General features: G+C 48.9%; 3 protein-coding genes across 3 annotated transcripts; 1 reads left to right on the forward strand and 2 right to left on the reverse strand.

The window, feature by feature from the left end:
• Positions 1-18,871: 18,871 nt before the first annotated feature.
• On the reverse strand, positions 18,872-19,616 carry LOC117191882 (lipopolysaccharide-induced tumor necrosis factor-alpha factor homolog). Its single transcript, XM_033396645.1, has 2 exons — positions 19,121-19,616; positions 18,872-19,059 (listed from the first exon to the last, which is right to left on the reverse strand). Exons 1-2 carry the CDS (start codon positions 19,423-19,425, stop codon positions 18,957-18,959), a joined length of 408 nt encoding a protein of 135 aa, XP_033252536.1. The 5' UTR covers positions 19,426-19,616; the 3' UTR covers positions 18,872-18,956.
• Positions 19,617-19,726: 110 nt separating this feature from the next.
• LOC108160181 (lipopolysaccharide-induced tumor necrosis factor-alpha factor homolog) lies at positions 19,727-20,757 on the reverse strand. Its single transcript, XM_017294007.2, has 2 exons — positions 20,411-20,757; positions 19,727-19,964 (listed from the first exon to the last, which is right to left on the reverse strand). The coding sequence occupies exons 1-2, from the start codon at positions 20,698-20,700 to the stop codon at positions 19,862-19,864; spliced, it is 393 nt and encodes a 130-aa protein (XP_017149496.2). The 5' UTR covers positions 20,701-20,757; the 3' UTR covers positions 19,727-19,861.
• Positions 20,758-21,346: 589 nt separating this feature from the next.
• LOC117191271 lies at positions 21,347-22,164 on the forward strand. Its single transcript, XM_033396182.1, has 2 exons — positions 21,347-21,874; positions 21,949-22,164. The coding sequence occupies exons 1-2, from the start codon at positions 21,498-21,500 to the stop codon at positions 22,058-22,060; spliced, it is 489 nt and encodes a 162-aa protein (XP_033252073.1). The 5' UTR covers positions 21,347-21,497; the 3' UTR covers positions 22,061-22,164.
• Positions 22,165-23,935: the final 1,771 nt, after the last annotated feature.

Here is a 23,935-nt window from a genome sequence, read left to right on the forward strand (position 1 = left end):
TGAAAATGCATTTGATAAAAGTTTAAAAGTTTGAGCTTAAAAGCGTCCGCTCGGCCGGGTCCCATCCGCGAGCTTATGCCATGCAGCACGCGCTGTACGATTTTGTTTTTGGTTTGCAGGTAAAAGTTTAATGCACCCACACACAGCCACACAGCCAGCTACGAAAGATCTTTCGCCGCGGGAACACAAACAAAAACTGAGTGAGCTTTATAATATACCAACAACACTACATTTCTTTGCCTCCCAAAATTCCGCGAGCGTGGCAAAAGCTTCGTTATTTTTTGCTAGAGCTGTTTGTCGGTCGTTGAACTCACACTTTTAAAGTAGTCACAGCTGATTGGCCTTCTGCCTTTACAGTACGCTTGGTAAAACGAATAGTATGTCCAACTACTCCCTGAAGCCGATGTGCTGGGACATGTGTACCTATATTGCGCTATAGTATTATCTTTCTATTTAAGGAAAAATCATTAGTTTATATCGCACTATAAAATATCGTATATGCACTTATAACTATTTACACTTATCGTATTTATTTATCTAAATATTCCCTAGTAATAATAGCTATATCTCTTGTGACGCTTTTCGTTCCTCCTTTTGTCCATTTAGCCTTGTCTTGGAGTTCTCGGTTAGTGTTTCTTTTTTCTTGTAACATGAGGGTATCTGAATATAGTTTCTAATAAAATGATTGTTAAGATGAATATGTGCTAGACGTTACCGTATTTGGGGGGAACCATGCCGCTCGTGAGCTAAATAGGATGACCAATACCGGACACTCCAGGGATCATAATATTATTATTGGATCTTTCAGGATCATGGTAGGGTGGGCGTGGCACGACTCCGTGCCAGCAAAACAGAGATGTCCGCCGCGGTGGTAGATCCCTACTCCTTCTCTGCACTATCTTTGCCCCACTATACTTTCCGTACCCCTAACGATCCTTTCCTTGTCTGACCCCTCCCATTCCCAAAAAGAGTACGCGAATTTTAATAAAATAATACCAGCAGGAGCGAAGCAACCTAACTGGAGGGTTACCCCAAAGAACCCATCCCCATTTCCGACCAGAGACCAGCCGTGGAAGCGAGCGTGTACTCCTTCTCAGTTAGCCGACCACCAGCTTCATCGTGCGAAGATTCTCTTCGTTACTCGTTACAGTAATAATTATTTTATTTGGCGCCCAACGTGGGGCCGAAAGGCCTGAAGGTTAGGGTTGACGTAATTGTAAACCTTACAAAGCGGAGTTACATTAACCTATATGGTTGTGTGTGACCCCAGCCAAACTTGACCCCGAAGCAGAAAAATTGTTGAGAAAGTCCATAACACCTGCGAGCAGTGCATAGTCATGCACTGGCTTAAGACTTTTGTTCCCTGTTTCCCACCCCCCTTCTTTAAAGCCCTATCCTTTTGTCCTGGAATTGGATCCTGTGATGGTGGATGCTTATTAGTTTCCGATAACGTTTAGCCCGCATCGGAGTAGGATCCATAACCCCTGTTCGATGGTAAGCTGCTCTGGAATCGATAATAGCTTCAACATAGCTTTATTGCCGAGCAGTATATGCCATAGCAGTAAAATCTAGATGGATTCACTGGTATGTGGAAGTTGGCTGGACCCAGGGTTATTAGTGGAGTAAATCTACGACCTGCCGCTACACAAAAGCGTATTAGTGAATACATTTGCCCGAATCCCTTGGAAATTGACAGGTACCTTGGGTAGCTTTGGTTCAGTTGTCGCCGGAGTCAGCTAGAAGAATTAACATTTTTTTTTGTTGCCGCTCAACTCGAATCGGGGTTATTAGGGTGCCTCCGTCTTTTGTTTCTCTATCTACTTTCTAGTGATTGGTCTATTCGTGCGCCGATTTATACAGCAGGTTATCGCCGGCCGAACGTGGTACCCCTGGTGCTGGTGCGTTTCTTCGTGCTACGCTTCCGGCCCGGACCGATAATGGCTGCGGAAAAGGTATGGGTCGTAGCACGCAGAAACTATTACAAACTCCCCGTAACCGCTTCGGTAATGTTTCCTCGATGGGCGGCTGACGAGCACCGTCGTGATCCTGGTATGGGCACGCGTGCAAGAACGTCGTCCGTCCCTATGTTTAGGCGTTCGCCGCAGAGAGGAAGTGGCCTAGAGCTACTATTTGGGTCACGATTGCCGAAGATACCTTCTCTTTATTTCCCCCTTTTTCGCTCTACCACGCATAGTTATTGGCAACCTTTTAGGAGGGAAAGGGTTGCATGGTTTCCCCAAAATCTCTCTATCAAAGATCGTTTTTTTTGCTTTCCCCGTTATTATTGTTTTTTTGTTAATATTTGTCTGAACTAGATTTATAGGGACGTGCTTAAAGCTAGTTAATATATAGTATAACTTTACGATGCCGGTAGACCGAAGCCCGGATTATAGGATTCAGCCAAAAGAGAGCGAAAGCGTTTGCTGTGTATGCACGCAAGAAGTCGAATACCCAGGCCAGCTATTAGCTCCCAGCTGTAACCACTATTTCCATCACACCTGCTTTAGTGCACGTTCAGGAAATAAGAAAGTCTGTCCAGTGTGCAGAACTGCGCTGAGCAAATCGACCCTTAATTTGGCAGAAGAACTAGAAGCAGCTCAAGCCTCAGGCAACCAACCAGGGGCAGTTTCAGTGACCAGATTCCGTTCGAAAACACTTAAATCACAGCAAAACCAATTATCCGCTGCCAATATGCAGAGTGGGGTCCGAAGTGTTAGCCAACCCGAAGGGCCTAGTGTTTCCGGTCCAATGGCCGCTCCAGATCGTCCTAGAGGCCAACCGCCAAATTCTGCGGCAGCAGTGGTGACAGCTTCAGCAGTTTGAACGGGTCTGCCAGCCACGGATGGTAGCTTGCAACAGACCATTGCGGACGCAGTGACAGCCGCACTAGCACAGCACACTCAAATGCTAGCTAACGCGATTGAAGCGGGGTTTCAAAGATTGTCGCTCCAGAATACAGCTCCAGTTTCAACGGAAAGGGTACACCCAGCCCATAGGCAGTCCTCTCCCGTTAGGTCAAATCAATCCTTTGAGCAACTCTTTAGGTTATCCGCCAGGGAAAACGCAGCATTACCAAACTCAGCGTCCGAGCGACCGACTAACTTGTCAGCCCCACTCGAGTCGCAGCAATCACATCAGTTGCGCGCGGATCGGATTAGCCAGATAATCGCGAACTGGAAGTTGAGATTCTCAGGGCGCTCCTCTATGTCAATAGATTATTTTTTGTATCGCGTCGAAGCTCTGACTAGCCAGACATTAGATAGCAATTTTGAATTGTTATCTCGCTACGCGAGCAACCTGTTCGAAGGAAGCGCGGGTGAATGGTACTGGAGGTATCATAAAAGCGTACCAAGAGTGCGCTGGATTGATCTCTGTATTGCTCTGAGATCGCAGTTTTCGGACGGCAGAACAGATTTAGAAATCAGAACCGCGATCACCCAGAGGAAGCAGAAAGTCAACGAACCGTTTGACAGTTTTTATGAGGCCATAGTGGCGCTTGCAGACAAGCTCGTGCAGCCGATGACCGAGCAGTCCTTGTTAGAGGTGTTGCGAGCAAATCTGCTCAATGAGATACAACATGAGATTTTATATGTGCCCATATCGAACATTGTGCAGTTGCGACAAGTGGTCCGCAAGCGTGAAAGGTTCATCGAAAACACTGCTAAGCCAATCCCGGCTACTCGACGATTTGTTCCTCGCAATCAGGTGAACGAAATGTCCATCCAGACAGAAGGTCTGGCAGAAGCAGATTCGGAAGAAGCTGACGCTTTTGATATCGACGCGATGACGCTTTCTTGCTGGAATTGCAATAAACAAGGCCACCGATATCCAGAGTGCGAAGCAGAGTGTAAAGTATTCTGTTATGCCATCGTGCCGAAAATGTAGCTCGTCAAAAAACGAGTTGGCTCGTGCACCGATATCGAATGCACGCAAATTAGGGTCGAAGGCGACGAATACGGAGTAACCGGGGCTACGTCAAGCTCACTCCCCCTACCTCCTGACATGATAACGACCACTATGATACCAGTACAGGACGACGATCAGGAAACGACCCCTGCGCCTAGCAAAACTCGAGACCGTAAGCGTAGGAAGCTGTTCCGCACGCAGAGTAAAAATGCGCGCAGAGCATTATTAGCCTCTGTTATTAGTAATATAACTGATCTACGACCCTACGCTAATGTCACTCTGTTTGGCAAGACGATAAGTGGATTAATGGACACAGGCGCCTCAATCAGCTGCCTTGGGGGTAAATTTGCAGGAGAGTAAGCTCGAACAAATCCTGAGGTCAAGCCGATGAAGTCAGCCGTGCGAACCGCAGATGGGAAAAAGCAAGTTATTCTAGGTAGGATCTCCACACTCATTTGCTTTCGTGGAAATTCCAAACGAATATGCCTTTATCTTGTACCATCGTTATCGCAGGAGTTATATCTAGGAATAGACTTTTGGAGAAGCTTTAATCTACTGCCGTTCTTCTTAATGAGCAAAGCGAATAATAACAGTTTGGCGGCTATAAACTTTGGCAACCCGATGCAAATACCTTTGTCGGAATTACAGCAGAAGGAAGAATTAATTAGAAGAAGGAATTATAGCGATAGTACAGATGTTCCCTTCGTTTGCCGAAAAAGGATTAGGAAAGACAAACTGGCTTACACATGACATAGAAATTTCAGAGACGCGGCCCATAAAACAACGTCACTACGCAGTGTCGCCTGCAGTCGAAAAATGTATATACGAAGAGTTGGACCGAATGTTAGGCCTTGGTGTGATTGAAGAAACCTGTGCGTTAGCCAGGTAAGGTTCGCCTTTGCCTTGATAGCTGGAAAGTTAACGGAGTAACAGTCAAAAATGCTTACCCTATGCCCCTCATTGATGGCATTTTAAGTAGACTTCCAAAAGCGCAGTTCATTTCAAGCATCGATCTTAAAGATGCTTACTGGCAGATTCCGCTTCCCCAAGGGCACGGGAGAAGACGGCTTTTGCTGTGCCTAGGAGGCCGCTATATCAATTCACGGTGATGCCGTTTGGTTTATGCAATGCCCCACAGACCATGTCCAAACTGATGGATAAAGTTATCCCACCATCTTTGCGAAATGAGATTTTCATTAATATCTCGACGACTTATTGGTGATTTCGGAGTCCTTCGAGAAGCACATGTCCGTGTTGAAAGCGCTGGACGACCGACTGTCTCAAGCTGGACTGACGATAAACGTAGAGAAGAGCAAATTTTGCCTGAAGGAAGTGAAATACCTGGGCCACGTGATAGGGTATGGGATGATACAAACGGATCCCGAAAAAGTTGCTGCTATTCGGGAGTTTCCAGTGCCTCGATCGGTGAAGCAAGTGCGTCGATTTTTGGGAACCACTGGATGGTACCATAAATTTATTAAAAACTATGCCGGAACTGCTGCCCCAATATCAGATACACTAAAGCAACGTCGATCGTTTGTATGGACCAACGAAGCGCAAACGGCGTTTGAAAGTTTAAAAGACCAAATGTGCGAGGCACCAGTCCTACATAGGGGGCTATACTTTACTATTCCATTTGCCATTCATTGCGATGCCAGCCACACCGGAGTTGGCGGCGTGTTAATGCAAACGGATAGCGATGGTAATGACATCCCAATCGCATTCATGTCTCGCAAGCTGAATCAGTGTCAGCGAAACTATTCAGTCACGGAGAAAGAGTGTTTGGCAGCCATAATGTGTGTGAAGAAGTTTCGAGCTTATGTGGAAGGACACGAGTTCTCCATCCATACCGACCATGCATCATTGAAGTGGCTAATGTCACAATCGGACCTAAGTTCTAGGTTGGCAAGATGGGCTCTCAAATTGCAGGGGTTCAACTTCAAAATTTTCCACCGCAAAGGTAGCCAAAATGTTGTCCCAGATGCTCTGTCGCGGGTGCACACCGAAGATCTATCGGCATTCAGCTGCGATGGATTGGTAGACCTGCAGTCTGATTGCTTCAAGTCGGCAGAATATTTGGAACTGATTCGAAAAATTAAAGGAAACCAGACACAGATGCCAGACATTAAGGTGATCGATAATCTCATATATCGGCGAGCAGAACACGCGGCTGCTGATCAGATCGCTGACGACCTGTGTTGGAAGCTGTGGGTTCCAACGGAGCTGGTGTCCGATGTACTAAAACAGAGTCACGAACAGTCGCTAGCAGCTCATAGCGGCATTAATAAGACGTTGGAGAGAGTTCGACGTTATTATTATTGGCCAAGTTTAGTAACCGATGTGAGAGCGTTCATAAACAGCTGTTCGGTCTGCAAGTGCACCAAGTACCCGAATCGTTCGTTACGATCCCCATTAGATCCAGTGAAGGAAACTCAACGAGTGTTTCAGAAGTTGTTTGTGGATTTCCTGGGTCCGTATCCACGAAGCAAATCCGGAAATATCGGTATCTTCGTTGTTTTGGACCATCTTTCAAAATATCCGTTTTTAAAACCCGTAAAGAAATTTACAGCGGAGGCGATAACTCGATTCATGGAAGAGGACCTATTCCATTGCTTCGGGGTACCCGAAGTGGTTGTGTCCGACAATGGAGTACAATTTAAGTCCCATCACTTTAATTCGCTGTTGAAATAGTACAATGTGCAGCATTTTTATACGGCTGTGTACGCATCAAGCCAACGCATCGGAACGCGTTAACAGATCCGTTATTGCCGCCATTAAAGCTTACATCAAGCCAGATCAAACTAATTGGGATGAGCAGCTTAGTTCTATTAGTTGTGCCTTACGATCTAGTCTGCATTCAGCCCTAAACGACAGCCCCTATCGGGTTGCATTTGGACAGCACATGATCACCAATGGAGACACCTATCAGCTCTTACGAAATTTGCAGGTTTTAGAAGATCGTACAGTGAGTTTTGGTCGGGAAGATTCGTTTGATGTGATTCGAAAAACAGCCCAACGAACAATACAAAAACAACACCAACGAAACGAACAGCAGTACAACCTTCGAAGTCGTGAAGTGGCGTTCAAAATTGGCCAGGAGGTCTACAGACGCAACTTTCAGCAGAGAAATTTCGTTAAAGGTTTCAGCGCAAAACTAGCTCCTAATTTTGTAAAAGCTAGAATAAAACGTAGGCTTGTTCACAGTTATTACGAGTTGGAAGATCCCCAAGGTAGACTTATCGGAAAATACCACGCTAAAGACATAAAGCAGTGACCATCCTAATACAGGTTAACGGTTTTCCTCCAAGCGTCTATCACCCTTTGATGTGATTAACACCAAAGTGTGATCTTGGCCGGGGGGATTTGTAGTGGTCGCTTGTCGGGCGGATAGGAAAGGATATTTGTGTTCTTCGCCTGAAAGTATGCCCGATGGTATTTGTACAATTTATATGTTTATGTATATTATATATATAAATATATTTATATATATTATATTATTTATACAAGTATTGGGATGGACCTATTTCAGGCTGAGGTAAGCTCAGTCCCGTCCAGGGGTCAATCCACAAGAAATTTGTAGAAATGTGATGGAACCTTAAAGGCGTCGTCAGGGGGGCGGCCTGTCGTAGAGAGGTGGATCAGGGCTAGAATGGGCGTCGCTCGTCGTGTGTACGAAACGACTGTATGGACTCGGGGCGGGGCGGCGTCGGTACCTCGGCTAATTGGGGTGAACTTACCTTAATAATTTGACACTTTATTGTATTTCTTAGCGGTTTAAATGAACTTATTTTAAATTGTGCGCCGATGTCTTCTGGTGAGTTCCGGGTACCGCGTCTGTACTCCGGGTCGAGTCTCTGCGTAAGTTTTGGTACCACGACCGTACTGTGAGCCGGATCTCTGCGTAAGTCTTGGTACCACGACCGTACTGTGAGCCGGATCTCTGCGTAAGTTGTTCTTTGGTTCTCGTCGCCGTCTTTTTATAGGCCCGTATTGCTGACTCCGCGGGTTCGAAAGTGCACTTCCGCGTCGGGGTGCACTTTGCCGTTTTTGGTGACCGTCGCAGACTTTCGCGGTGTCATCTTTCCGCAGTCGATGAACCCGGAAGACTGCACTTGGCCGATGGCTTGGCCTGGAGTGGGGGAAAGCTCGTGTGACCTGATGTCTTTGGTCATCGTTCTAGAGTTGGCGCGTGTTAATCGTTGGTTGCTTGCGGAGGGGGCGCTGGTTGTGGGGTGCGGTGCGATGCGCCCATTATAGGTCGGTGGACGGATTGTATCGAAACCTTTTGGGTTCGTTACACCCTCCCCTTTCTTCCCCGACGAGAGTTACGAAGACTCGCGGGTCGGGCTCTTGTGGTTTCTTCTGTGGTCTGCGTTGGGGTTTCCTCGTTCTCTTCGCTTCGTCAGCGGATTTGTGGGGCGCGCGGTCGTGAGCGTTACTTCTCTCGCTGGCGTCAGCGCTGTTCGATTAATTGGTGGTCGCGCGGTTCGCTGCGCTTGCATTCTCGGCGGTATTATGCCGTCGGCCTCGTTTTATGCCGATGCTGCCTTTTGGCCGGGTGCCCCGGGTTTCGCTGACTCAGTGGCGTCGTGGTTGGGGCGCCGGGTTGAGGTCTCGTTGCTTTCTTCGTGGATGTCAGCGTTCTCGAGTAGGTCAGTGGGTTCTTCGGACTCGTGATCGTGGAACTCTCTCAGGTCGTTGATATTTGCGGTCTTGCAGTGTTGTAATTTGGCAATGTTTGGTGATGGAAAACTCTTGACCCGGTAGGGGCCGTCGAACTTCGGGGCTAGCTTTGCCGCAAAGCCCTCGGCGGCGTTTGAGAGGTGGTGTTGGCGTAGTAGTACCAGTGATCCGACGGCGGGGCGCCATAGTCGCCGGCGGAGGTTGTAATGTCTCCCTTGTTCTTGACTGGCTCTCTGGATGTTGTTCCGGACGATGGCGAATACTTCTTTCAGCCTCGTCGCTTTGCTGGTGGCCGCCTCTGGCGTACTCCCTGTCCCGGGCGTGACTTCGTCGTAGAGGGCGCCGGGGAGTCGGCGCTCTCTTCGTTGCAGGAGGAAGGCGGGGCTGAATCCGGTCGTCTCGGAGACGCTGGAGTTGATCGCCAATGACATCTCGGGTAGGAGCTCGTCCCATGTATTCTGGTGGTCGTCGACGAACTGGGCGATCATCGTTTTCACAGTCCGATTGGCTCTCTCCGTCGGGTTTTCTTGGGGGCAATACGGGGCTGTGTGTTGCAGCTCCACGCCTGCGTTCCGTTGTCGCAGACGAATAGTTTCGGCACGCCGAAGCTGCTCAGTATTCGTTCTCTGAAGGCTCGTTCGAGGTTCGCCGTTGTCGCTTTCTTGAGGGGTACCAGTTCGACCCACTTGGAGAAAGTGTCGAAGAATACCAGTAAGATGGTGTTCCCGTGCTTGGACCGTGGTAATGGTCCGACGAAGTCGGCACACAGGGTGGCGAAGGGTTCTTCGGCTTTACGTGTGAGCATCCTGCCCACGGCCTTGCGCTGCGTGGCTTTGAACTTCTGACAGCTTACGCAGCCCTGCACGTACCGTCGCACGTCTCTCTGTAGTCCTGGCCAGTAGTATCGTTGTGTTGTCCTCAGGATTGTTTTTCGGACGCCAAGGTGCCCTGCCGTTGGTTCGTTATGGCATTCGCGGAGTACTCTTGTCCGGCCGTTTTTGGGCACGCATAGTTTCCACGGTATGTGGTCGTCGTCGTCGGCTCCGTGTCCTAGGTAGCGGTATAGCTGCCAATTTTTGCACGTGTAGTCTGGGTACTTCTGGGGTTCGTCTTGGACTTGTTGGATCCTTTGTTTAAGCCAGGTGCATGGTGTGTCGTCTTCCTCAATGCGGGAGAGGGTCTCCAGTGGTTGTCTTGACAGTGCGTCTGCGACTACGTTCTGGTTGCCGGCCCGATAGTGCACGTCGTATTGGTATTGCTGTAGTTCGAGCGCCCATCTTGCTACTCTCCTGTAAGGGCTCTCGAGGGTATTCAGCCACTTTAGTGCGAGAGATCGGTGATGACGTCGAATCGGTAGCCTTCGAGATAGCATCGCAGTTTTCGGATCGCCCAGATGACGGCGAGGCATTCCTTGTCGGTGGCCGAGTAGTTTTCTTCTGCCTTGGTGAGGCGTCGACTGACGTATGCGATGACCCGCTCTTTCCCTTCGATCTATTGGGTGAGGACCGCGCCTACTCCAAGGTTGCTTGCGTCCGTCTGCAGGGAAAATTTGACGTTAAAGTCTGGGCAGGCGAGTACCGGTGCGGTGGTGAGCAGTGTTTTCAGCTCGTCGAAGGCGTCTTGTTGTTCTTGACCCCATGTCCATGCTTTCCCTTTCTTCAGCAGCAGTGACATTGGTTGGACTACGGTGGCAAAGTTTGGGACGAACCTGCTGTACCACCCGGCCATGCCTACGCATTGTCGTAGCTCCTTCAGGTTGGTCGGCGGCCTCAGATCCTTTACGGCTGCGATTTTGTCGGGGTCCGTGTGGATACCTTCTTCGCTGATCACGTGGCCCAGGTATTTTATCCGGCGCTGGAAGAAGGCACACTTGTCCGTGTTGTAGGTAGGTTCGCCTTTCGCAGTCGTGCGAAAACTTCTTTCACGTTGTTCAGGTGTTCCTGGAAGCTTTTCCCGACGATGATGATGTCGTCGAGATATGCGAACGCGAATGGTTCCATGTCTTCGCCGATAACGGCGTAGAGGGTCCGTTGAAATGTGGCTCCCGCGGAGTAATGCCGAAAGGCATTACTTTCCATTGGTATAATCCTCGGCCGGGTATCCTGAATGCCGTGGCTTCCCGGCTGTCGCGGGCCATTGCTATCTGCCAATATCCGTTTTTCAGGTCGAGGGTCGTGATGAAGTGGGCATTTCGGAGTCGCTCTAGTATGTAGTTGATCCTGGGTAGCGGGTACGCGTCCGGGATGGAACGCTCGCTTAGCTGCCGACAATCTACACACATGCGCCATCTCCCGTCCTTTTTGCGGACCAGGACGATTGGCGCGCTGTGGGTGCTCCGGGATGGTTCGATTAGGTCCTCGGCTATCAGTTGGTCGACCTGTTCATCGATGATCCGCCGCATGGCTGGATTTTTCGGGTAGTACCGTTGTTTTATGGGTCGGTTGTCCCTCATGACGATGGTGTCCGTCAGATCCGTCGTCCCTCGGAGGCCCGCGAGTGTTGGCAGTTCCTCGTCTAGGAATTTCCGTATTTTCGGCGCGATGTCGGGAGGCCATGGGTCGGAGATTCGTTCCGAATCGTCCTCGGGTGGGTCGTCGATTCCTGGGTCGCAAGAGTGGTCGGGGTTCTCGGGGAGGATTGTTGTGTCGAATGCGCTTGGTGGTTCGACTTCGCGAGTGTATTCGCTTATGCTGGCGACGATGGCGGGTGCCTCGATCGTGAGTAGGGGGCTCGTGTGTGTCCTGGGGGGTGCTTGCGCCACGTTGTACGCTGCGTGACGTACGAACGTGCGGGTCCCGATGGCGGTCGTAGCGTTTGACCGACGGCTAGTTTGGGCGGTGAGGTTCACCGACATGGCTCCAGGCGTGGTGCTGGGCCGCATGCCGGCGCCGTACGAGGTGTTGCCCGGGAGGCGTTCCATGATGTCGGGGACGATCGATGGTGCGTCGGCTCCAGGTGCGTCGGGGTTCCGATGGGTGCTTCGTGTGGCAGCGATCGCCTTTCCTGGTTCCTGCCTGAGAGGACGCGGGAGTAGCGGGTCGGTCGGTGTCGTAGGGGTCGTTTTCGCGTCGAGGGCGGTGTCGACGCGTTCGTGGGCCGGGGTGGCGGTCGGAGGTGGTACCTCGAGCGCCTGGCTGCTGCGTGGCGGCTGCCGTTGCTGGGCCGGGTGTCTTCTGGAGGGGCGTCCTGGGTTCTTTTCCCTTCGCTGGTGGAACCGCGTCGGTGCCCTCGGGAGACCGGCTCGCTTTCTTCGTGGCTTTGCTTAGTTTGGGTTTTCTCGTAGTGGGCCTGGGCTAGTGTGCTTCGTGTTCGTGGGTCCGGGGGCGTGTACTTGGCTGGCGGTGATAATCGGCGTGTTTGGGATGGGGCGTTGGGAACCTTTGAGATGGAGACGTGTGGCGCCACATTGTATTGTGGTTTCAATGGCGCACAGGAAATCCATCAGCTTGCTCTACCATATCGGGTAGTACCAAGAGTGGCATCTGTATCTCTTGTTCGTCTAGTTTGACGCGCGCTAGCAAGATCTGAGTTATCTCGCGGGCCGAGCCGTCTGCTAGGCGTATCGGGACGCATGCGGCTCGCAGGTCGTTGTCCCGGCCGAGTTTGCGGGCGAGGTCGGCGTTGATGAAGCTTCGGGACGCCCCGGTGTCGCCGTCCTCCGATGGTCACTCTCGCCATTATCCGGCCGTCGTGTACTTGTAGCGGGTTTCTTAGTTGGTTGTCTGAGAAAGCGTCGTGCCCGGCTGTTCCCGTGTCAGCTGGGGACGCGAGTCGTTTCCCGACGGGTCCCGGCGGCAACAGCCCACGGTGTGCGTTCCGCGCCTGCCGCATTCCCAACAGAAGAGGATCGATGGGTTGGTGCAGTCGCGAGAAACATGTCCAGCTTCTCCGCAGCGTCGACAGGCTGCGTGTGGGTTGGCGATGGGGGTGGTGATCATTCTATGTGCCGCTTCCTGTGCTGGAGCGCCGGCCTGGTGCGGCTTCCTTGCGGGTTCCGAGCTGTTCCAGTGAGGCTTTCGGAATTGGGCCCGATTCGTCCCGCTTTCGTTTTGTTGTGCCGTTGGCCGCGTGTACCTGGGAGGTTGTCGAGGGGGGATGAGGGTCGCTGGAACGTTTCGTTCCTGGATACTCTCGAACGCTGTGGCCAACATTGTTAACTGCGTCAGACTTCTCAGTTCGTGCCTTCGCACGCACAGCTGGTACGCCGGGAGGGTGTTGTCATAGATCCGGCTAAGTTCCTTGGCTTCGTCGTACCCGGCGTGGTGCATTAGCAACCGGAGCTCGATGACGAAGTCCTTGAACGGTTCGCCCACCGCTTGTTTGCGGTCCCTGATCTGGTCTTCCAATTGCTCGAAGTACCGGGGAGGCAGGAAAAACGCTAGGAATTCCTGGCGGAAATCGGCCCAAGAGGCGCTCTGGAGTCGGCTGGTGCGGAACCAACGGTTGGCTCGGTCGGTGAGGAGCTCTGCCATGGCTCGCGGCACGTAGTTCATGTCTACCCCGTTTGAGAGGGCCCGCTCTTCCAGTAGTTCGACGAACGACAGTGGGTCGTCCTGCCCGTCGAATTGGATTCCCCACTTTCGGATCCGTTCCGCCATCTGTGCGGCGTGACTGTAGTAATGACCGTCTGTGGGGCCATTTCCTCCTGCTGTTGGCAAGATTCTTCTCATGGGCGAAGGACTTGGCTCCGGGGGCGAGGGCTTCGGTAGATCTTCGACGGTTATCGATGTCGGTGAGGTGCTGGCTTTGCCCTCCATGACTCCTGGAACTTGTATGCTGAGTATGGGGTCCGTCTTTCGCTTCTCTGTTAGTGCGGAGATGTCGGGCTGGGGCGATCTGGCGTACTGCCGCTCGAGCTCTGCCAACCTGACCCAGGCATCGTGTTCGAGGGCCCGGCGACTAGTTCGGCGAAATTTCTCCGCAAATCTTCCACGTTACCTTCGCGGCTGAATCCGAATTCCTCCGCGAAGGACTCCAGCTACTCTCGGCGGCGTTTGTGTATCCAGCCGGTACTCACCCCTGGGTTGGCGACGAATTCTCCAGGGTTATACCCACTGGGCTGTTCCTCTGTATGGGATTCCATCGCTTCGATTGTTACCCGAGTTGGCTGTTTCGCTGGGCTTGCGCTTTTCCTTCACTAGGGCACTGTGTCGAGCTTCGCGGCCGACGCTTCGAATTTCTTCTCGGGGTGACGGCACTGTTCGCGTTTCTCTGTCGCTGTGTCACGCTTTCGTCTGCTCGTTGCGCAACTCTTGCCGTTGGTATTGTGCGAGGTCGGGGTTTTCTTTGAGTCGTTTTCTTTTGTTCTTCTCTAGTGGCCGTGGGGTTTTATTCCACGAACCCTCGCTGACGTTCCCTTGGGTCCCTGCTCGGGCGCCACTTGTGATGGACCTATTTCAGGCTGAGGTAAGCTCAGTCCCGTCCAGGGGTCAATCCACAAGAAATTTGTAGAAATGTGATGGAACCTTAAAGGCGTCGTCAGGGGGGCGGCCTGTCGTAGAGAGGTGGATCAGGGCTAGAATGGGCGTCGCTCGTCGTGTGTGCGAAACGACTGTATGGACTCGGGGCGGGGCGGCGTCGGTACCTCGGCTAATTGGGGTGACACTTTATTGTATTTCTTAGCGGTTTAAATGAACTTATTTTAAATTGTGCGCCGATGTCTTCTGGTGAGTTCCGGGTACCGCGTCTGTACTCCGGGTCGAGTCTCTGCGTAAGTTTTGGTACCACGACCGTACTGTAAGCCGGATCTCTGCGTAAGTCTTGGTACCACGACCGTACTGTGAGCCGGATCTCTGCGTAAGTTGTTCTTTGGTTCTCGTCGCCGTCTTTTTATAGGCCCGTATTGCTGACTCCGCGGGTTCGAAAGTGCACTTCCGCGTCGGGGTGCACTTCGCCGTTTTTGGTGACCGTCGCAGACTTTCGCGGTGTCATCTTTCCGCAGTCGATGGCTTGGCCTGGAGTGGCGGGAAAGCTCGTGTGACCTGATGTCTTTGGTCATCGTTCTAGAGTTGGCGCGTGTTGATCGTTGGTTGCTTGCGGAGGGGGCGCTGGCTGTGGGGTGCGGTACGATGCGCCCATTATAGGTCGGTGGACGGATTGTATCGAAACCTTTTGGGTTCGTTACAGTATATATCACACCTCACCGAGATACTTATTAATTATTAAGTTTAGTCCCCATAGTTAGTGTATAGTTAGGTTGGCTTAATTTCTTGTTGTGGTGTTACATGTTAAATGTTCCTGGTCGTGTGGGGGCTAGCGCCACCTAGGGTTGACATTAAGAATATGCTTAAAAACGAACAAAAATCTCCCCACCATGTCCATAACCATTCAAGGTGAATGGCGAAGGATCGTGCAAAGGCAGATCCGGAGAAAAAAATTTTTGTTGGTCAGTAGATCCGCCCAAATCTTTCTTTCTCCTCGTGGCCGTACAAGCATTCAGTTGCGCGGTGAGAAAAAAAAATAATAAAAATAAATTTAAACCGCCGTAAATAACCGTGGTGTGAAACCAAAGTGCACTCGATCGGAAAAAAAGAACCCAAGAAAGAAGATTGGGCTCTAATCGAAAACGTGAGTACCGGCCTTCGACAGTGCTAGGAGCCTCGAAGTTAGATTTTCCGACTTTTTTTGTAGTTTCCGCTTAGAGGTGAGCAGCCCCAACAAAAAAAAAAAAAAAAAAAAACCTGGAGAAAGAAGGAATTAGCACCCCATCCCCCTATTTTCGCAGTGCCAGTTCCAACCGGGTAAATATGTGTATGGAGTAACTGTTAGAAAAAGTAGCCTGATCAGTATTTTCAAAATCCACATTAGAATCGGCACTTAGTTTGGGAAGTATCCAAAAGCTGCAGCTGATCCACCAAGTCGCGGGCAGTGAACTTTGGCTGCGCGAGACGAGGACAGCCGTCTGAACGGGCTTAGTGCGGCGAATTGGCGTAACCGTTTCGCGTTCAAAACCGGGCCAAGAAACGGAAACCGGTGCTTGCAGTCAGCGTAGGACCGAAGCCGCTTAAATGTTCCTACCGGGCGGAAAAAAATAGTGCACCACGTGTGTACATAACCTCCCGGCGACCCCTAGTGGTATCGCCTCTCCTGTTCTTCTCGTGATTCGGCCTAGCTGTTCAAACGTTTATTTAAAGTGCAGTTTAGGCCAGTGTTTGTCTTATGTGCACGTTAGTGTCATTATGTAGGCTGAATGTACCCGAAAAAACTGTAAGAGATGTGCTCACATACATATGTATGTATACACAGCCCACTGAAAGCCACTGAGGCCAGTAAGATCCCACCGTGACTCGCATTCCCTTGAACCTCGCAGTCCGTTGATATGTCTGTTTTTGTGTAGTTGGATATACTTAGTGATAATTGTAGACAGAAAAAAAAAACAGAAAAAAAACCCAACAACACATGGAAAGTTTGAAAATGCATTTGATAAAAGTTTAAAAGTTTGAGCTTAAAAGCGTCCGCTCGGCCGGGTCCCTTCCGCGAGCTTATGCCATGCAGCACGCGCTGTACGATTTTGTTTTTGGTTTGCAGGTAAAAGTTTAATGCACCCACACACAGCCACACGGCCAGCTACGAAAGATCTTTCGCCGCGGGAACACAAACAAAAACTGAGTGAGCTTTATAATATACCAACAACACTACATTTCTTTGCCTCCCAAAATTCCGCGAGCGTGGCAAAAGCTTCGTTATTTTTTGCTAGAGCTGTTTGTCGGTCGTTGACCTCACACTTTTAAAGTAGTCACAGCTGATTGGCCTTCTGCCTTTACAGTACGCTTGGTAAAACGAATAGTATGTCCAACTACTCCCTGAAGCCGATGTGCTGGGACATGTGTACCTATATTGCGCTATAGTATTATCTTTCTATTTAAGGAAAAATCATTAGTTTATATCGCACTATAAAATATCGTATATGCACTTATAACTATTTACACTTATCGTATTTATTTATCTAAATATTCCCTAGTAATAATAGCTATATCTCTTGTGACGCTTTTTGTTCCTCCTTTTGTCCATTTAGCCTTGTCTTGGAGTTCTCGGTTAGTGTTTCTTTTTTCTTGTAACATGAGGGTATCTGAATATAGTTTCTAATAAAATGATTGTTAAGATGAATATGTGCTAGACGTTACCGTATTTGGGGGGAACCATGCCGCTCGTGAGCGAAATAGGATGACCAATACCGGACACTCCAGGGAACCTGATATTATTATTGGCTCTTTCAGGATCATGGTAGGGTGGACGTGGCACGACTCCGTGCCAGCAAAACAGAGATGTCCGCCGCGGTGGTAGATCCCTACTCCTTCTCTGCACTATCTTTGCCCCACTATACTTTCCGTACTCCTAACGATCCTTTCCTTGTCTGTCCCCCTCCCATTCCCAAAAAGAGTACGCGAATTTTAATAAAATAATGCCAGCAGGAGCGAAGCAACCTAACTGGAGGGTTACCCCAAAGAACCCATCCCCATTTCCGACCAGAGACCAGTCGTGGAAGCGAGCGCGTACTCCTTCTCAGTTAGCCGACCACCAGCTTCATCGTGCGAAGATTCTCTTCGTTACTCGTTACAGTGCCGAATCATCAAACACAAAAAAGAAACATTTTACTTTGTGGATTTTCTTTGCATCCTCAGATCCCTCAGCGCCGTACTTCTGTGAGCCAACTCGTCGAGTCCCTCACAGGCCACCGGAACACCGATGGACCCCAGATTGCAAAATACCACTCGAGATCTATCTTCTCTGCTCGATATTTATACTTTCTTCGACGTCTGTGTGATTCGCATCCGTACTCTCCCTCTTTGATGGTAGAGCCAGGACTGCGAGTCCACTTCCCTGTCTCAGATTGGGCGCCATTATTGTTATGAACCTTTGTTTTCTTCGGGTCAAGGCCGGCTAGCCAGTCATCCCAGGGCTGGGTACTTCCCAAGCCCTCAGGTCGCACAATATACATCAATACATTGATATACATCAATATAATTGGACATCTCGAACAAATTGAAACAACAAAAGTAACCGACAAAAAAAAAACTGCAAACGGACACTACTCGACAAACAACATTACAGTAAGTTCCTTCAACACAGACGTGGACCAGGTCGAGGTGTCGATGTTTTTACCCCTGACGTACCCTCCCTACCTGAGATCTGAATAACAAAGTTTTGGATCTCCCTGCCATGTGCAGCAGCCTTACCCTCTTGTTGCTGTGGCTCCTCTTCCCCCCATATGAAACGCTTAGCAATTCATTTTCTTCGTTATAGATTTCACTTCAATTTCCTACTTTTACAAGGTATCATCGCTACACTAAGCCTGCCTGTTCATTCCCCCTTCATCTTATCATTACGGGCGGTTAATAAATAAATAGATAAATAGGAATAATTAATATAATAAATATAAATAAGTTACATATATAAATAGATATGGACGGACTTAAATTAGGGGATTAACATATACATATAAATGGAGACGTCTAACAAAAATAAATAATGGGAGTAAATATGTTGATTGATGATTTTTTTCTCTCCCTAAATGGGCGAGGGACCCGCACTACGTGGCCAGGATAGTTTCTTCGAGACCAGCAAAACCAAGCCAGGATGGCGGAGCTGTGACCTATTCCCTATGGATTTGCCAACAAAAAGAATAAATTTGGGGTTTCTTTACTCCCCCTTTGGAGCGGACTCACTCTTGTGCTTTTTGGGTCTACTTTCCGTCCCGCTGGTCAGCTCTAAAGTTCCTGGTGTTTCACTGATCTTGATCCCCTGGAATCACAGATTTATTTATCTTTTATCGGGTGATGGCCACTACTCCATCCTCGTCCCACTCACTTTTTCTTTCAAAACTAAAAAATCACGTCACTTTCTCCGTAACTTTTACTCTGACCCCCTCTTGGCTTAGCTGCTCTGTTTAATGCTCCCGGGCCGCTGATCCCCATCGCTCTCTCTTCTATCGCCCTTGAACTAGATTCAAGGGCATGGCCTGATTCGGGCTGCTGGCGGCTCTCTTTCTTTGGGGTGTGGGTGAGTTGGCTTCGGGTCTCCGTTATGGGATGAGACCGGAAATCTTCTCTCATAACGGCTCCGGAGAGCGCGCGGAACTCTCACTCTCCAGGACCAGGTGGCGCCACTCTTGCTAACCTTTTCCCCTTAAATTTTGGCCTTGCCACTATGTTCGAACTTCTTTCCTCCTCACCGCTTCTATGGGATATCACCTATCGATATCTTCGCATGCAACATATGTTTATATCCACCTGAAGAAAAGGTCTAATATATGATCGTCTTGCATTGTCGGTGGTGCTTTTAGAAAATTTCAAACGAGTATTTGGTTTGAAAGTATGGTCCACATATATTATCGGTTTCTGGTAATGATACATTAAAAATACTCGTCATTATATCGAATAGGTTCCTATGTGGTATCCACAGTTTGGGCAGAAATGCCGGACGTTCTTGCAGTAGTTGAAGCAGTAGGGCAAGAAGACGCAAGGCCAGAGGCTAGAATCAAGTTTATCTGTTAATCCGACACTACAATGTCCGTACATTCCAATCCACTCACCAGCAAATGTACAGGATCAAGGCGCATAGATGGGTGGTCTTTGTGGAGGAGGTAATCAGGCTGGTCTGCACCTCACCTTGCCAGGAGGGACATCGAACTTGCATCGGCTGCCAGCCAACTTTCAGCGAGCTATCTCCTGTCCCAATCTGATTGAGATTATGAATAGGTTGCTGGCTCGCGACCACGGTGCCGGGTGTGAGGGTGATTGGTTGGCTGACCGGCTCAAAGGATTCGGCGGTTATTACCACCTGCGGGGTATTCATGTTCATGGTATGACATGCACTGAAGCCGTTCCGGGAACCCATTTAGGGTGGGTGTACTATCAAAACTTTGTTATCTCTTCTGACTAACCGGCGATAGAACTTCAGTTGAGAAATCGGAAATGACGGTTAAAATGGTTGCTAGTATTGGTGTGGGTAAAAGTAAACGAGCCATATCGATTGGGTTAATCGAGCGGCATACATATGTATGTATGTACAAAAAATTAATCCAGAAAATGCTTTTGGATATAAAGTAATGGTCAACAAAGATTATAAGCAAGTGAGACACATCATACGTATAAAAACTTATGCAAGAAGCTTTAGACTAAGTAAGCAAATCCTTGAGTTTATCGCATTTCCTTTTCCTGTTGGAATCTTGTGTTTAATTTGTCTTCTTGTTATGCTAATACAAATATATTTACAGTTGATTATAGTACATAGTATGACGCTAATGGATATGGCACGTACATAGAAATGAACATTAGTTCTCGAAGGTGCCGATGTATGCGCTGCAGTTGGGGCAGTAATGGTTGGCGTTCTGACAGGAATCCATGCAGTAGGGCAGGCACACGCAGGGCCAGCAGCTATGGGTAGAAAGAGATACACAGAGAGTGAGTAAAGTAAACAGCTGAAAGGGTAGAGTTTTGGGCAGAGTGTTTCATAATAATGGTATATCTTCTAGTTAGTACGATTGAAGTACATATGTCGGTGTATTTTGAGCCCCTAATTTGGCTCAGTCGTCCAGACAATCGATGGAACAAACGTGTCTGGCTATTTCTACTGCTGTTCGTCAATTTGTTATCTGACTCAACTCCATTTCCACTGGCGATAACAACCCTTTCGAGTGTTGGTACACTCATAACAGTTGACTCTCTTTCGTACACACACATTCACTGCCACTCGCAAGTGGCGATAAGAGTTTGCTATATACAATACTATTTACCTGCTGTTCGAGAACAGCATATACATATGTATACGATATGTGTAATCTGTTCCAGTGAGGAAGACCAATTTCAGGGCCATTACTTACATGAACAGGCACAGGATCATCGCCCAGCAGTGGGTTCGTCCCGAGGGGGTGCTCTTCACGGTGGTCAGCACCTCGGCGTGGCAGGAGGGGCAGCGAATGCGGGTGGGGCCGCTGCCGATCGGCACCAGATTGGAGGTCGTCGTCGTCGTCTGAATGATCACCGTGGATTGCTGGGGCGGCTGTGGCATGGGTGGGTACAATGGCGGCTGTGTGGGACCACCTGGTTGATATGTCTGTGCCGGGGTGAATCCGCTCTGCTCGCTGTATGGTGGAGGCTGCTTGCTGTCCATTTCTGTGTGTTCGATTGTGCTGTGGTTTTGTTCTAAAAACTGGAGTACCGTCCGGCTTGCTGGTTGGCGTTGCACTGAGGAGCCGTCTGAGAGTGGAGGCCTACAAAACCTTCCCCTGAGAGCCACTGTCATAATCTTATCGCAGCTCCAAGCACTAGGGGATTTTCAGACACATTCATAAAAGGTATCTATTGTATCTGTATTGTTTTTTATTGTGCAGTTGATTTAGAGAGAACAAGTGAGATTGTGAGGCGGGGAAGATGATGATTTACCTCGTAGCACTGCCCTAATATGCCGCTGATGAATAAGCGTTGAAGTACTGAAAGATTGGCGGGGAATGGCTGCTTGTCTCGCAATAAATAGTTTCATCTAAAATAAAAATGGGTGCGGTGCGGGTAAGGGTAGTGCAACGTATAATCTCGTTAGAATGAGTACAGTGAGATGAGGTGAATCGGAGATGATAGAGCAAATCATGAGAGTCTTTCTATGAAATACCAGTTATAAAAATGATTGCGAGTCGGGGCCCTTTTAGGAAATACTTCTCTACAGGTTTTGCATCGAAAGATCATTACTCTAGCATCTCGCAGCCATGAAAATAGTGTTAGACAAACAAAGTCTAGAGCCGGCGGGGGCTTGACAAAACAGACGAACAACTGGTTTTGGCTAAAACATCACCCCTCCTCCCCTGCTCAGCTCAGCAAACATTGATCCAATGCTTTTTATGTCTTGAATGTTTCAATTGTAAGGAAATAACCCAATTTATAGACAAATAGAAAATATTGTGTCGTCAGTTCAACATGAGCCGGCAACTAAAGTTTAATGTGCAAGTCGAGGATCCGTCGTCGTTGACCCCGTCGCAGTGGGAGGAGGAGTTCCACTCAGAACTGGTCGAGATCAACCTTAATCCCAGCTGCGGCCAGGCCAAGCAGCAGTCGGCCCAAGCCCTGGACAAACTGCTCCTGGCGGCCACCACGCCCCCACATCGCGGCTATCCCTATGGTTATGCGGACATTGATCCCGAAACGGTTTCCTACTTCGGTCAGCTGGCCGGGAAGGTCTCACCACCGGCGCCCGCCGCCACCAACATCAGTTGCCTGCGGCAGATCTACTGTCCGGAGTGCCACGAGCGGTTGCACGAGCAGGGGGTGCGTCTGGAGCGACTGCTGACCATGTGGTGAGTGGCCAGGATGGGGTATAGGTATAGCCATCCACTGATCCTCCTTTAATGCTGGTCTCCGATTTTTGCAGCTGCTTTGCCCTGCTGCCCATCTATCCCTGTTGCATGCGACGCTCCAACAACGACTGCAAGGTCATCTGTGGCAAGTGCGGCTATCTCTTGGGTGCCTGGAAGCGGCAATGATGATGGCTGGTCGATGGGAAGTGAAGATGGGGAAGCACTCCATGTTTTTCGTTTGTTTTATTTAGTTTTTAAGTAATTTTGTTGACCTTGGAACGAGAGATGATACATTCCAAAAAAAAAAACGAGGGGGAACGTTGTGAGTTGCTGCGGACATCGCAACTCTACATTTATACCCGATACTAAGTCAGTATGGCTCTGCTCCGGCAGACGCCGCTAACATTGAACGACACGACAAAGAGTGCGTGCGAGAGAGACAGAAAATCAGTCTGAGCGTGACGTCGGGCGCTGCGTAGCCACTGCAAATTGATTTGTTCCTTTTGGCTATAAAAATGATCTGATCTGATCCAGATTCAACGATCTGATAGATATGGTCATTATCTATGATTCTGCGTTTAGTTTTCTCGTATCTTCAAAATTGTGGATGCCACAAATTTTCGTTCTTTGTGTGGGCGGAAGGGGGTGGGGCGAAATTTTGAGATATACGTTTTATAGTGAGATCTGACAGGAGTGCGGATACTAAATTTGGTTACTATAGCCTTAATAGTCTCTGAGATTTGTGAATATCCCCAGATTTGCATCCTTTGCGGGGGCGGAAGGGGGTGTGGCGAAATTTTGAAACAAACTCGTCTCGGTCCGATATATTAGGAGTGTGGATACCAAATTTGGTTGCTCTAGCTTTTATAGTCTCTGAGATCTAGGCGCTAATGTTTTACTCTAAGCAAAGCCGGCTATGCTACGTGTGTGTTAGAGAGAGACAGGGCGAGAAAAAATGAAATTGTGTTCTTGATGCTGGCTATAATAATAATACGATCCAATTCAGCTTCCGCAGTCTAAAAGATATGGTTGTTCTCTACGATTCTGCGTTTGATTTTTGATTTTATCGTATCTTTAAAAATGTGGATGCCACAGATTTTCGTCCTTTGTGGGGGCGGAAGTGGGCGGGGCGAAGTTTTGAAATATTTTTGTAGCAGTGACATATCACAGAAGTCTGGATCCAAAACATCGTTGCTCTAGCTCTTATAGTCTTTGAGCACTAGGCGCTGAAGGGGACGGACAGACGGACGGACGGACAGACGGACAGACGGACAGACAGACAGACAGACAGGGCTCAATCGACTCGGCTATTGATGCTGATCAAGAATATATATACTTTATGGGGTCGGAAACGATTCCTTCTGGACGTTACACACATCCACTTTTACCACAAATCTAATATACCGCAATACTCATTTTGAGTATCGGGTATAAAAATCACCCAGTCAGATCGCAAGTCATCTCAAATGCCAATTTTAGGAGTGGGTTCTCCTATGCAGACATAACAAGACCGCGTGCAGAGAAAAATATTAACGTGAACACATTACATGACAGCTCCCGGTTGTTTAATGGTGCTGAAGATCAACATTTTAGTAGCAAATTCAAAATATTAGTAAAAAAAGCTATAGACCTTAATAGTAGAATGGATCAAATGTTCAAACTAATACAGGATACGATGGAGGAAAAGAAAGCCTTCCGCGACCTGGTACAGAAGCTTATTTCAAAATGAACAAGCTTCAATTAAAAATCGGATTATGGAATGCACGAGGGCTAGTCAAGAACATTGAAGAACTTAGACTTTTCCTTAATGCTAATAAAATCGATGTAATGTTGATAACAGAGACACATATGCGCCCTGGTCTGAGAGCATTCGTACCAGGATACGACAAATATTACGCTGATCATCCCAGTGGAACATCGAAAAGTGGCTCTGCTCTGTTCATACGAACGTCCATTGCCCATACCCAGAACGAACCTACGTCCAGGATAAACATACAAGTTGCCAGCGTGAGTGTGCCGACTAATGTTGGATGCATCAAGATCTCCTCAATATACCTGCCA

Source organism: Drosophila miranda (assembly GCF_003369915.1).
Source record: "Drosophila miranda strain MSH22 chromosome Y unlocalized genomic scaffold, D.miranda_PacBio2.1 Contig_Y1_pilon, whole genome shotgun sequence".
NCBI classification, from domain to species: domain Eukaryota; kingdom Metazoa; phylum Arthropoda; class Insecta; order Diptera; family Drosophilidae; genus Drosophila; species Drosophila miranda.